This window comes from Pleuronectes platessa, chromosome 14 (genome assembly GCF_947347685.1).
Source record: "Pleuronectes platessa chromosome 14, fPlePla1.1, whole genome shotgun sequence".
Lineage (NCBI taxonomy): Eukaryota > Metazoa > Chordata > Actinopteri > Pleuronectiformes > Pleuronectidae > Pleuronectes > Pleuronectes platessa.
In genome coordinates, this window is record NC_070639.1 from 3,411,174 (window position 1) to 3,424,704 (window position 13,531).

Sequence of the window (13,531 nt, forward strand, 5' to 3'; positions counted from 1 at the left end):
TAACCATTAGATGCAATGATAAATTAAAAATTTCTTCCAATTACTTCAGACACCTCTACATGGAGATTTGACAAAAAACATCACCCCTATCTATTTTAATTTAACTCAGTTTTGACTTGAATCCCTGCTGCCGCTGTCAAAGTTCCAGCCTGTAAACATCTTGATAATTCGAGAGCTTCTTTGCAGATGTGGTAGTCAGACCATTTTACAACAGAGAATTAACAATATATTCACTTTTATTATTAAATTATACATCTATACAATAGATCCTTAATAAAACTGCAGCTATACAAATCATTAAGAAGTACCCACATGATATTACCCATTGCAATAGAACCTAAAACACTCTGAGAGGTATGTATTCATTCTCTGATACTGGAGATCTGCAGACTATCACATTGTGAGACATACTTAGTTTACAAGGACATGCACAGATGGGGTCCGGAGGCTCAAGACCCGATCTTTTCACCAGGCCTCTGTTGTCGCGTCACTTATAGTCACGCAATCTTTAGCCGTGGCGGCGGTGGGGTTTCAGGGAAAGGTGAGAATTGTTTGTCAGTCTTTTCATCCGTCAGTCCATCAACGCGATTCCAAATACTAGACTGGAGCATCTTGGATTGTTTCCCTTGACTTTTTATAAAGACATGTAGGATCCTAAGGAGACAGATTATAATGACTCGGCCGACACTGCAGTTCATAACAGGACTTAAAAAAACAGACTGTAGGATTTTTTTTATGTGTGTGTGTGTGTGGGCGTAGGCTTATCCCTAATGCATAGCATGTTAAGCTAAAAGCACAATAGATGTTGACAAGGAAATCTAACCTGCCTACCAGCAGCTGCAACCAGTGGATTATGAAAAAACTGAGCTAAACACGCTGACATCTCTTTTCCTCTGGTGTCACGTTCTTGGAGGGTTGCTAGTTCAATCCCTGGCTCCTCCGGTCCGTATATCGCAGTGTCCTGCAGCAAGACACCGAAACCCACATTTTTGGCGTGTAGAAGCGCTATATGAACGCAAAGTGCGACTGGGTGAATGTGTTGTTTAAACTAGAAAAGCGCTACATAAATGAGTCCATTTACCTTTTCTAGTGATAATGGTCTAAAAAAAGTTCTCTCCAATGTTTTATTTTTAATCCATGCTTTTACTTGTTGGGTGTGTAATGTACTCCCCTAACCTCTAGGTCTCTTCTTCGTCTTATTTTTCGTGTGTATGATTTTGTTTTTATGATAAACCACCGGAAGATGTACAGTATATAAAAAGGTGTTCTGCTTGAAATATATAGAAAACACCACTTATCCCTGTAATCCATATTGTAAAGAAATAAACAAATTATACCACTGCTGGCTATAGTGCTGTAAAATAACGGACAGAAAAAATGGTATTTTAGCTAGGTCCAAAATACTTCAGAGAAATATTGTAGCCTCTCAGGTTCATGTCCCATGCTGCAAGATAAAATAAAAATAAAAGTCCTGCCCCCTTGGTTTTTCATATTGCTACGCTAGCAACTGCGATGAAGGAATCACAAAAATGTTTTGCCTGCGGTACGAATTCATCTCAAAGTACTGTGGTAAAGTGTAGTAGAGAAGGTACTAAAAAACGTACTACTTCGAACGGAAAAAGATGCAGGATTCCTGTACGTACAATACAAAACTGCCCGGTTACCACAGAGAACGGATATGTTCCTAAACCAGTATGAGACGGTAGATGCATGTAGATGCTAGCGAAAGTAGTTTGATTGTTTAAACCCCCTTAATGTATGTATTCGTTTTTTTGGGGGGTAATTTAAATACTGTACTATATTTCCGCTTTGCTAATTTCTTATTTCTGCTACTCTCATGGTACAACATACACAAGTGTCTTTCGATTTTTACGCACAGGAGAAATAACTCACAAATAAATATATATAAATAAAAATACATCACATAAATAGATTTATGTCTGAATGATCGCTCGACTTAAAACCTGAAAGACTTGAAAGTGTTGAATTAATAAAATAACTTATAAAATACTGGAATCATCTGACCTTTTAAGTTTTGTCAATCTCCATGCTACTTCAGACAGTGGTGCCGCGGGAAGATGATGCGAATAACTGGGAAATTCCTTTTATTTTGTGTAGTGTGGGCTGCAGAACTTAACCCCTGTATGCAAATGAAAACTGCCTTTTTGTGCAAATCACAAGGAAAACTTCTAAAATGTTGAAATAAAAAGTTGTATGCAAATTAGGCACTCATACAGTATAGGCAGTATCGTCCCCGTTTCTTCTTCTAAGACATTCACCACCACTGGAAAAAAACAAAGACAGCAGCGAACGCGCGCATATCTTACAAGCCTGGCCTACATTTCCTGACTTGCCAGTACAATTTAGTCCCACCGAAATGTGGAAAATATTCAGCATCTGAGGGTTTCAAACAAAACATTTGAAGTTGTGCGCATCCACGGATTGGAGCTCCTGCTCGCCGCGCGTGTGGCGTCCACCCCCTGCAGAATGTCCGATTTTTGCTTTACACATTTTGCAACGACAGAAACCACAGCAGCTCGATTGGGACAGTTTCACCAACATCAAATACACTAACAGCTGTAAAGATTCAGCCACTCGCTTGTTCTTGTACAGAAATGTTTTGTTGTAAGAAATGCTGAAGCGGCGCATCCGTTTCCCGCCCCGCCCGCAAGTCCTGTTTGTAAGAGAAAGGTACTTTTGCAACTTAGGGCCGGAGAGAGCACGCTGTGTCAGATGTAGTACTCCTTCATGTTGTCCCTGATTGGGTTGTGGAGTTGCAGCTCTGTCCTGTAGTCTGTGTATACGCCTTGTCTGTGCTCCTCCTTGATGCTGCTGCTGGTGCTCCGCTTGGCCTGACGCTGCTGGTACAGGAGGCGGCTCATCACGGCCAGGGCGCACACGGCGATGAAAACCACGGCCGTCACCACACCTGAGAGCACAGCAGGAGAGATTCATCAGAGGGTGTCGGTGGAGCACGTCCCCATCGAGCCTCTGTTTTTTACCTCCTGATCTAAACTGGTCATGTGTCGACAGCTGTGATGACAGCAGAGTTCAAATACTGTCTTAAGATACAAAGTGCAAAACCTACATTTATGCTCGATTATTACAAATTAACACAATGTTCTGATAGTAATTATTAAAGAAAGAGATTATTAAACCAGAAAACAAATGTACCGCCCAATACTACAATACTAACCAGGGACTTACCCACTGATGGTGTGAGGCTCTGTTAGTTTATTTAAATGATCAGTATTATTCAAATTGTAGCTTGTTTTTTAACAATGACCAATGTAATTGAAGTGGTAATGACGGTTTTTAGTGATTCCTAAGATGTAGTCATCAAACTATTCTGACAAAGAAATGTCACCTTCCTGCAATAACATTTTCCATATCTACAAACATAAACACTGCTACCAATATATCTGCGAAAGATAAATAGGTCACGATCTATTATGATGTTTATGTTTTATATTGTATATCAATGTGTTTCAAAAGCATAAATTCATGTTTGGGATTTTCGTTTTTATTTGTCTGTAATTCAACATCCACAGTTTGCTCATGTTGCATAGGCCTCTTGGCACAGATGCTGCTGACAGGATTTTCTGGAGTCTTTAGGTTATAAGAATTTAAACATAAATACTCATCAATTCTGCATTGTTTACTCAGTTAAATAAAACTTTAATTACCAGCATGATAAAAGGGGAAAGGCTCATATTGGCCAACCTCTAAATAAATCGGGTACTAGAAAAATTTGAGATTTAGTGCATCAGGAACGAGGAATTACGACAAGACAGCAAAAAACAATTGCTTAGTGTTTTGATTTGCTGACATAAAATGCAGAGTGTGTTGATTAGCATTTTTTCAATCCCGCGAACAAATTATTTTTAGCTTTTTTGCTCTATTTTGTCTCAGTATGTCACATTTCTATCATCGAAAAAACAACAGTCGAATACTAAGCAAACGTTCCCTTGTTAAGAAAATACCCAGAAATCCTTTAACATCACCATCATCAAGTTCAATTTAAGCGCAAAGCAAAAGGGGCTTAACGGGCAATGAAATGATGAAAATGAGCTTTAGCTGAGGCTGGGTTATCAAGAGAACGGAGAAATAGATAAGGAATTAAGAAGGAGGCAAATGGAGAGAATGACAAATAACACATAGCTGGGACTCATTTTCATTTAACCAAAGAAAAATAAAGCAGCGCAGGGGAGAGGAAGAAAACCTGAAACAGACCTGCGATCACAGCCAGATCTTTCTGGTTCCCGTTGCTTAGCTGCTCGTTGTCTTTATTGGCTGTTACTGCTTGATCTGGAAACACATAAAGAAGAAAGAGTGAAGTCATTGATGTCCCCGCTATACAGGAGGTATGGTCCTCATGTGTTCTTCAATGCACTGCTGGAGAGGCTGTAGAATTACACAGAACAACATGAGACAACGACATTTGAGTTTCATCTCTCCCTAACTTGCTTTAGGGGCTTGTTTGAGTTGCCTCTCTTTAAAATAACACAATGCAACTTTTTTTTACCTTAAAACAGCAACTTCTAAATTAGTTTGCTGGTTCCTGAGGTGAGTGTTCCTCTTATATCCTTAATAATCTATTTGCTGAGTCACATTTAGTTAAACGCGAATAGTCAGGGACATGGAAATTCGCCTCCAAATGATTTGCCGTTAAGGCTTGATGCTGAACTGTAGATCAGTAAAAAGACATAGAAGTCATTAAAAACAACGTTAATCCCAATAGTCAACAGGAGTCTTTAAAAATATCTTAAAATAGCAACTTCATTAGTATATCTGGCCAAAGTTATCAAGACACACAATTATGTGCTGTTAAATTGTAATAGGGGGATTAAAGAGACACGATGAAACTTTTCTTTACCTTAAAACAGCAGCTTCATTAAAGTGAGTTTGATGGTTGAGTGAGTGTGAACATGGAGAATGTCTCCTCTCTCATTCCCACTCCTCACCCTGAACGTCTGTTCTATGTAACCTTGGTGAGTCGGTACTTTCTCCTGTGAGAAGTGTGGAACTGACTGAGGGTCACAGCTCCAACTGTCAGAACCAGGTCCAGCAAGTTGAAGAGTTGAAAAGACTCCAAGATCATTAAAAACCAGAGTTTATCTCCAATATTCAGCAGTAAACTTTTGAAATGTGAAGAATTCTGAACAGAGCTCGGTGGATTTGCTAGAGCCGCAGCTCTTCTGATTCAGGAAGCGGGGGATCATGGGAAATATCCAGCGTTCAGTTGCAAAGTAATAGGTAAATAGTCTTGCTTTAAGTTTTCATCCAGCATACAGAGGCAGGGTGATAAAAGCAGGTTAAACCTTGGTCTGGGGGAAGGTGGAGATGATGGAGGCTGATCTGACGCCTGTTGACTCACACGCGTTCAGGTGTCGGACTGAATTTGTTATGAATAAATTAGCCTCAAAGGATGTGACTGGTTGAATGTTGTGCCTTCCACAAGATGAGCTGATTCATGGAGCTGCCCAAACGATGAGCTCCACCTGCTAAACTCCAGCTGCAACCTCACGGGTCAGCACAGGATCTTAAAATAGTCCAACTTTTATTTACATTATATATAAATATGGATGCAGCCGTCCTTTGTGAGTCACTGCCTTCCCTCAGTTTACTGAAGACACATTATGTCAAAGCATTAGTTTCTGCACTTTGTTTAGAAGCTCTAATGGAAGCTGTGCTGCGTGCAGCATTATTGCATCTGTTCAAACAAAACATATACACACTTTTACTTGTGATTAACTTGTGCTGTTGTCCTTTTGCTGTTATGAGGCTGCGGACGGCTCCATCCATTCAAAATAGAAATGTATCTTTGTTTTCAGGCAGATGACTGAAGTGAGACTGTTTGCCTTTTATTTCCGCTTTCAGCTACTTCTGGGGTTAAACCCCGGTTCAACACAAATCTATATAATTGATCTATTGCTGCGTAAAGTTTACCTGCACGAAGTATCGAATCAAAATAACAGTAGGTTTTTAATGGGATTTTAATGAACCATTTTAAATCCCTTGTTGAAACTCATTAAGTTTACCTCATGGGTTCAGCTGTTTTTCTGTTATTCTACAGCTTTTAACAACATCAATAAATCCAGACACTTTCACCACCTGAGAATGAGCTGAGAAGGATAACGAGAATAGTTGGTCAAAATAATTGAGCCGAACAATAGATTTAGAATAATTAATTTAATGTGCTCAAAATATTGAGGTATTTGCTGTATTAAAGTGTTTTGACAGGCTGATCATTTGTTTGTCTTCACTCAGTTCACTGGCAGTCGCAGAAGAATGTTTCAGACAGATGATAACCACAATGAAGCAAAAAGTGAGCCGCTCGGAGAGAGAGGGCGAGTGCTGCCTTCAAGTGTTTCACTTCGTGTTATACATGACCTCAGTCACTGGAACTTTCTGAAAGCTCTTGATTCTCAAGTTGTGACGAGTTGGTGGACATTTTTCAGAAATGCTGAATATATTGTATTTAAGTTATACAGAGTTTGTGTGGAATTTTTATTACTTCTCTGAAGAATATGCTGATATTCAAACTTTACATTCTCGTTCTGCCTTTTCATTTCCTGTATTGAGTGTCAAGTTGCATATCAAATATCGTCCAGATTGTGTGTTTCCCTGTGATTGTTGCATGAAGCTCAACCTGGAAATGACTGTGTGTTTTTACCCTGCAGAGTGTGCGAGGTGGACTCTGCCAACGCTCCACAGTTGGATTGGACCAACGGACCCCGGATGGTGACCAGTGAGCTTCCTCGATTGGTCAGCGCTGCCTTCAGCGGTGCCACGTGATTGAACTGGACCGAGGAGAGGCAGCCAATGAAACCTTTCGAAGCCGCATGCATTACCTCCTCATTGAGGTTCTCACTCCCTGCAGAGAAACAGTTCAGTGTTACTGACGGGGACACAATTGATTTTTTCTAATTGCAGCAGTTTCTGAGTATCTAAGTCAAGAAAGGTGAAATGAACAGTTGGGGACAAAAGTAGGACGACCGGGGGCTGACTTGGGAGTTTTACAGAAATATTCGGGCGAGCACTTACTGGTGACTTTGCCCAATGTCAAGGATCTGATTAGGATCAGCTCTGCATCGGATGACAGCGTGTACTTTCTGTGGATGTCCTGGTCGATCTGGTTGAGTGGAGAGAAATCAAATAACAAGCCGATTACAAGAAATCTGAACCCGGGCAACACCAGCAGCAGCAGCACATTTCAATACATTATAGATTGAGAACTGCATTCTCTGCAGCTCCACACGGCACAGTGCATCCGCCCACCGCCGACTTCCAAGTCATTTAGACCTTTCCTGCGTCGGCTTGGTCGTGTTGAATCTGATGCATCACTTAACTTGATGATCTGCAATTGTTTCTGCAGGATTTCGATCTGGTTTACTGCTGCTTGTAAGAGGCCTGCAGCCATTCATTTGTAGTGCAGCCCAAGAGCTTTAAGATAGTGAGCAGAGAAGGTCACATATGAGTCCTTGGACGTGATAACATGTGTCATAGTTAGATTCATAAATACAGTGATATGCCTATTGATTATTATACCAGTAGAGATGCACTAAATTCATATAAAATATCTTTATTATTGTATTCAAGTCAAGTGTGTTATAAATGAGATTGGAAACATCTTTTTTAGGATCTTTTTAAACAGCATCTAATGGACTTCATCAGTAGATGGAGCTTTATTGTTGTCAGCTCATGAGGCAAATGTGGTCATATGATAACAGGTGGTTTGACCTAAGGGGGGGAGAGAAATACTGTTCTTCAGTGATGGCCGATATTAGTCCTTTCTTATTATAGTATTTAAATATACTGTTTATGTTTTATTTTGACTATTGTTTGTATTTATTTTGTCGATATTGACAAAACTATTCTACGTTAACTTTGAACAATTATATTTAAGGGAAAACATATTTCAACTTCAGATGAAATGTTGCCTTACAGTGCTTATTACAACATAAAATAGGTCCCAACCCAACTAGAGAAGGTCTGGACACCCTCAGTCCTAGGCTACTGGGAATATGTGTAGTCAGCAGATCTGAAATGAAGATGAGCTCCAAAATTCCCCACTGAAACCTAAAATTCTAAAATTTACAGAAAGCTAATGAAGAGAAGCTTAAATGGGAGTAATGTAACCTGGGATGTAAAGTTAATGTGAGTCCACTGAAACCACTCGGCAGAGATCGGGGGTAACATGTGGTTAAAACAGCAACTTAAAACCTCCTATTGCCCCTCAGCTGTTTTAAACTGTAACCTTGCTGCAGTAAAAGTTAAAATGCACTTCAGGGTGCATCAGTGTGTCGTAACATCACCACTGTGTGCGGTCAAAGGTGAAAACAGACCCGAAACTTTCACCCAGAGGGGCAGTGAGCTGCTTTTTTTTATCCTGGTGCTAAGTTATTCTATAAATAGTAGAAATGTTGACACTAACCCCTGGTATGGAATTGACTGTGAACTCGGAGGACCACTGCTGAGAGCAAACACAACTCTCTATCTTTATTTTACACCTCACTGTTTGAACTGCACATTTCTCCCTGCACACTGGATATTCGTGCAGAGCAGCTTCCTGTCCATGTTGTTTTTTAATCCTCGTGGAAAATTTTCATCTTTCTCTGGTGTTCATTTATCATTATTTACCTCAGCAGGTATCAGATGTAGAAGTTTAAAGCAAAACTGACGGTATGGATTTTTTCTCCCCGCTGATATAAAGCGAAGAATAACCGAGGCTTTGCGGCAGTGGAGCTTTGCCTGGCTCCCTGCGTCCGGCATGTAGGTATTGCGGTAAAGCGTGTACCGTCGCAGTCCTAGCAACACTTTATAACTTTTACTGAGCAACAGCGCCCTCTGCAGCAACGCGAAGTTATTAATTTGGGTCTAAGTGGTTTTCATAGAGTATAAATCCATAGACTGTAACTAAAGATGGACGACAGGCCTCTAATTTCTCCTACACTCCTAAATGAAGCCAAAATATTCAGAACAAGAACGCTGCCATCTCGCACAAATAACGTCATTTGGAGGCAGAATCAGCGCAGTGGTGATCGTAAAAACTAGGTCATGGGGATACTCGTGCTTAGCGAGTCAGTCTGAGCTGCAATAGCATCAAATGAATAATTCAAAACAAACTTAACAGAAAACTGAACACTACCTAAAATAACAGAAGCCAATTCAATACGCTCTGTGACTTTTTAGTTTCATCTATGTCCCATTTAATAATATGGAGGAGACAGGGTTCATGGGACACCCTGGGGGGGTTGGGACACACAGAGGGAGGGTCCCAAGATGATTTCCAGTAATCAGATACAATTAAAATACAATTCTTAATATAATGTTATCCCTTATTGTTGTAAAAGCAAAAAAAAGAAATTGTTAAATCAAATACTAATCAGCCTTCTGATTTTCTCTGTCTCCATGTGACCCCTGAGGCGAGTACAAGCGATTTGTGAAAGTATCACAGGGAACACTGAACATGTGCACGTAGGGGACTTCATGTGAACCAGCTAACATCTATATCCTTTGAGATAACGGGGGTTGCAAGTCTCTGGCAAGTTACTTTGGGGGTTAGGGGCTTAAAAATTTGAGAAGCTCTGGTTGAAAATTATGAATTTACTTTTGTGTAAATGGATCTTCTGCTATTAAAGTGTTGCCCCTGGAAGAATATCCCACTGTTAAGGCACGTTGGCCATTGAGAATAAATTTCAAACCTATCGTGTCCGGTCCCCACCTGAATGTAGAGGTTTTTTCCCACTCTGTGGACCCTGATTCGATGGAGTCGTCCGTCTGCCATGTTAGTGAGGACGGGGCTGAAAACGTCCGGACTCCGCTCCGTCTGAAGGTGATACCAGATCTGCAGACTCCCTGGACACAGAGCAGAACATTCCCTATTGTGGTCCGAGCTCATTTTCAACTTCCATGTACATAAACTGCTTTGTATGTGTACATTGCAGTAAAATACCAAATGATCATAAACAGGTGACGTGAATATACTGGAACGATGTGGCTGCCTGCAACTGTAAATAGATGCTTTGCTATCTCTAAACTTCTTCGACTGCCTTTTGAGATATACAAATATTTATCTCATAGCTCTTCACTCCCACACTGAATAAGTCAATATGTGTTCACTGTTTCTCCCACTCACTCACACACACACACACACATATTTAAGCACACATTTGCCTGAAGATCAGAGAATCAGCGGGCAGAGTATTTTCGAGAGGAGCTGGGTCAATATTACAATTCCTCGTCTGTAGGTGAAGGGCTTTGTGTTGTGATTCATTTCAAATCCAGCAAGTGCTCCTGGATGACGGTCAGGGTGGATGAAGTGTCCCCTTCAGTGTTTACACAGACCCGGGGAACGTGGGCGTCCAGATATAACACGGGAGAGTGCATTAGGACGCGGAATGTGAGGAACAACCGCACATAGGTGTCACCCAGTATGAAGAGCCGAAGTTTGGAAACAGCTTAAAGGCTCCCGGCTTCGACCTTTGAGGCTTTTCTTGGGTCGATAGCAGGAAAACTCGGTAGCAAGTGTTTGACATGTGACTACCTTTTCTGTAAACTTCTCCGGACTTAATGTGAGACAATTTAATCCAAATATAAATAAGTCTTAATGCTCTTTTTTTTTCATAAAACAGATGATGAGAATGAGCTGCAACACATCCTTAACTTCCTAAAATCTTTACCCCTCTCTTGGCATGTTTGAAAATGTTTTTATAATCAGTTTTCATTGAATGAATGTCATTGCTTCTAACGTGATTTGTATTTCCCCTAAATAATTCCTATATAATTGATTATAAACGTGAAGACTGTCAAATATTTTACTTTGAAATTTGTGCATCCAGTAATTTGCAGGATTACCCAAACTACTGGATGGATTACCAGGGAAGAAACAGATCCCTATCAAGGCATGGAACCAGATACATCCAGATCGAGACAGGACATTTTTTTACATTTTCATTAATTTCTCAGAGAATAATTCATGGATCAGGGGACTGATATTTATGAGTTTGTGCAATTGTGTGCAGATCCAAATAAAAATGCTGATCTAGTGAATTTAGAACTGTTGGAACTTGGTGTAGTTGTGCACTCTATATTCTAGTATATAATTGTGTATGTAAGCTATTAATGTATTGGCCACTATGCATCTACTGTCGTTCATATTTATATAAATTAGTGCTCTGTATGTGTGTGTATGTGTGTGTGTGTGTGTGTGTGTGTGTGTGTGTGTGTGTGTGTGTGTGTGCATTAAAGAGGGACACTTAATTTGAATGCTTGGCTATGACAAATAAATGCAATCTAATCTTTATATTATATTCAACGTTGAGTCTCTTCAGAGATGCAGAGGAACAGAGCTGCGGAGGTTCACTTCATTCCCTCGCCTATTATCAGTTTGCAGAGTTGTGGGGGCGGCTCCAGTAATATAATAATTCTGGCTGTGGCACCGGTAATATAAACAGTCTCTCTGATTCTCTGCTCTGATCCTCAGCTGTCAGCATTATGACATGCAAATAAACTTAAAAAATGTAAGAACACATGTGGATTCTTTTTTTCTTCATATCTCAGCAGCCTCAGATCCCTGAGGCGGCCATATCTGTTTCATAGGCACATCTGCACTTGTCATAACAACCTGCTGAAGGTTAGAACAAATAAAAGAACTAACATAGGAGTGCAGTGGGTTTTTGATTAGATCCTTCTAATTTAAGTGGATTCCATTTTTTGCCTAAACAGGATCATCTCTCTCCGTTTCCAATTGAACTCTGGTGGGTCTCGTTTTGAAGTGGGCCAACCCGCTGTCAAGGAAGCAATCTCCTCTGTAATAATGTGAGATTGTTTGGTTACCCTGTCAGCCTGAGAGAGCAGGGACTGTTTCTACCTGTGTGACATACGCTATGTTTTTTGCTCTTTCTCACCAGACGATTAAAATATTTTCTCAAGCCTAGTTTATCCAGTTTGACCAAACACGACAGAACAAGAACGTTCTTGGTCTTGAGCAGGGGTCTTTCTGTGTAGAGTTTAAATCCCCTCTTCGTGACTGCATGTGTTATTTTCTGGGTACTTCTTTCCACAATCCAAAATCATGCAGATTGGGCTAGTATAACTGGAGACTCTGTATAAACAGCTGGTGTGAATGTGAGTGGGGATGGTTTGTCTCTTTGTAGCTGCAGAAGCTGTGTGTGAGAATGAAAATAAATGTTGCTTAGTTGCTAAATTGCTTACAATGAAATTAATTAAGTGTGCAAAAAATATTTAGTCAACTGGGCAAATTTGCAGAGTCAATTAAGGAAAATTCAACATGAGAAATTTGAATTAATTCCACTAAATCAAATTCACTGAGTTGCCACTAAGCTTATTCCACCACTGCTCACCGGATCCAAAACCTTTATAATAAAGCAAATAAAACAATTTGGATCACATCGCTCTCATTTTGACGGCTGCAGACCTGAGGGCATCACAGGGAGCTTCATATGTCAAACGCTTTGTTTTCCTTCCCAATAACTGCCACTGTGTAATGATGTGGCATTTTATCTGAGTGAGTCTGAAATGGCTTCAAAGGCCTGTGGTTACATAACTGATGTGTTCATATGAAATGTGCATATAAATGTTTAAAACAACCACTTCACGGTGGAAGTGTTTCGCTGCCACGTGTGCAACCAGGCGGAGGAGGTGTTTGCTAACAGTTGGTGATTTAAGTTTAGAAATCTATAAATAGTTGAATATATTTACCATTAAAGATTAGTGCGTTTTTATTGTATAATTGTTAAAAGCTGTTTGTACCGTTTTTTGCCAGGATGACAGCGATGTACTGATGACTGAAGGTGCTGACAGTCAGCAGCATGGCTGGCCTCTGGGACGTGACGAAGCTGAAGGCCACGTCCTCTCTGGCCCGGCTGCTGCTCTCCGTGGAAACGCTGGTGGCCTGCGAACTCCTGTTCTGCATCACCGAGAACGGCTCCTGGAAGGTGTAGGTCACAGAGGACTCCCTGTCAAAGGACACCGACACCTCTGCGCACACACAGGAACACAAGAGAGGGAAGGAAAATAATGGTTTCAGTGCAGGAAGCGACTGTTTTTGAAACAAGATTAAGAGATAAAGCTGAGCTCACAGTACACAGAGGATCCTATTTCCATTACACCTCTTAATATGAAAGTATTAGATGGAACAGCGGTGGTCATGAGCTGTGGGCAGTGACCAAGAGATCGCAGATATACACAGCCAAAATTAGTTTCCTCCGAGGGTCTCTGGGCTGAGATAGGATGAGGAGCTCTTACACCCAGGGGGAGCTCCTCCACGTCGGAAGGTTGTTTGGGCATCTGATTACGTTGCCTCCTGGGCTACTTCCTTTGGAGGTTTTCCATGAGCCTCCAACTGGGAGGAGACCCCAGGTTACACCCAGAACTCGCTGGAGGGTTTATACATCCCATCTGGTCTGTAAACGCCTGAGGACCCCCCCCCCCCCCCCCCCCAGGAAGAGCTGGTTTCCAGGGACAGGGATGTCTGGAACACCCTGCCACCACAACCCGACCTCGG

General features: G+C 41.0%; 1 protein-coding gene across 1 annotated transcript in view; it reads right to left on the reverse strand.

The window, feature by feature from the left end:
* Window positions 1–218: 218 nt before the first annotated feature.
* Window positions 219–13,531, reverse strand: part of cntnap5a (contactin associated protein family member 5a) — a 94,227-nt gene continuing 80,914 nt past the window's right edge. Inside the window, exons 19-24 of the mRNA XM_053439836.1 lie at window positions 12,778–13,005; window positions 9,728–9,861; window positions 7,044–7,135; window positions 6,677–6,873; window positions 4,234–4,308; window positions 219–2,929 (exon numbers count right to left, since the gene is read on the reverse strand). Coding sequence (XP_053295811.1) covers window positions 2,730–2,929; window positions 4,234–4,308; window positions 6,677–6,873; window positions 7,044–7,135; window positions 9,728–9,861; window positions 12,778–13,005 — 926 coding nt within the window. The 3' untranslated portion in view covers window positions 219–2,729. The remainder of the gene's footprint in view (window positions 2,930–4,233; window positions 4,309–6,676; window positions 6,874–7,043; window positions 7,136–9,727; window positions 9,862–12,777; window positions 13,006–13,531) is intronic.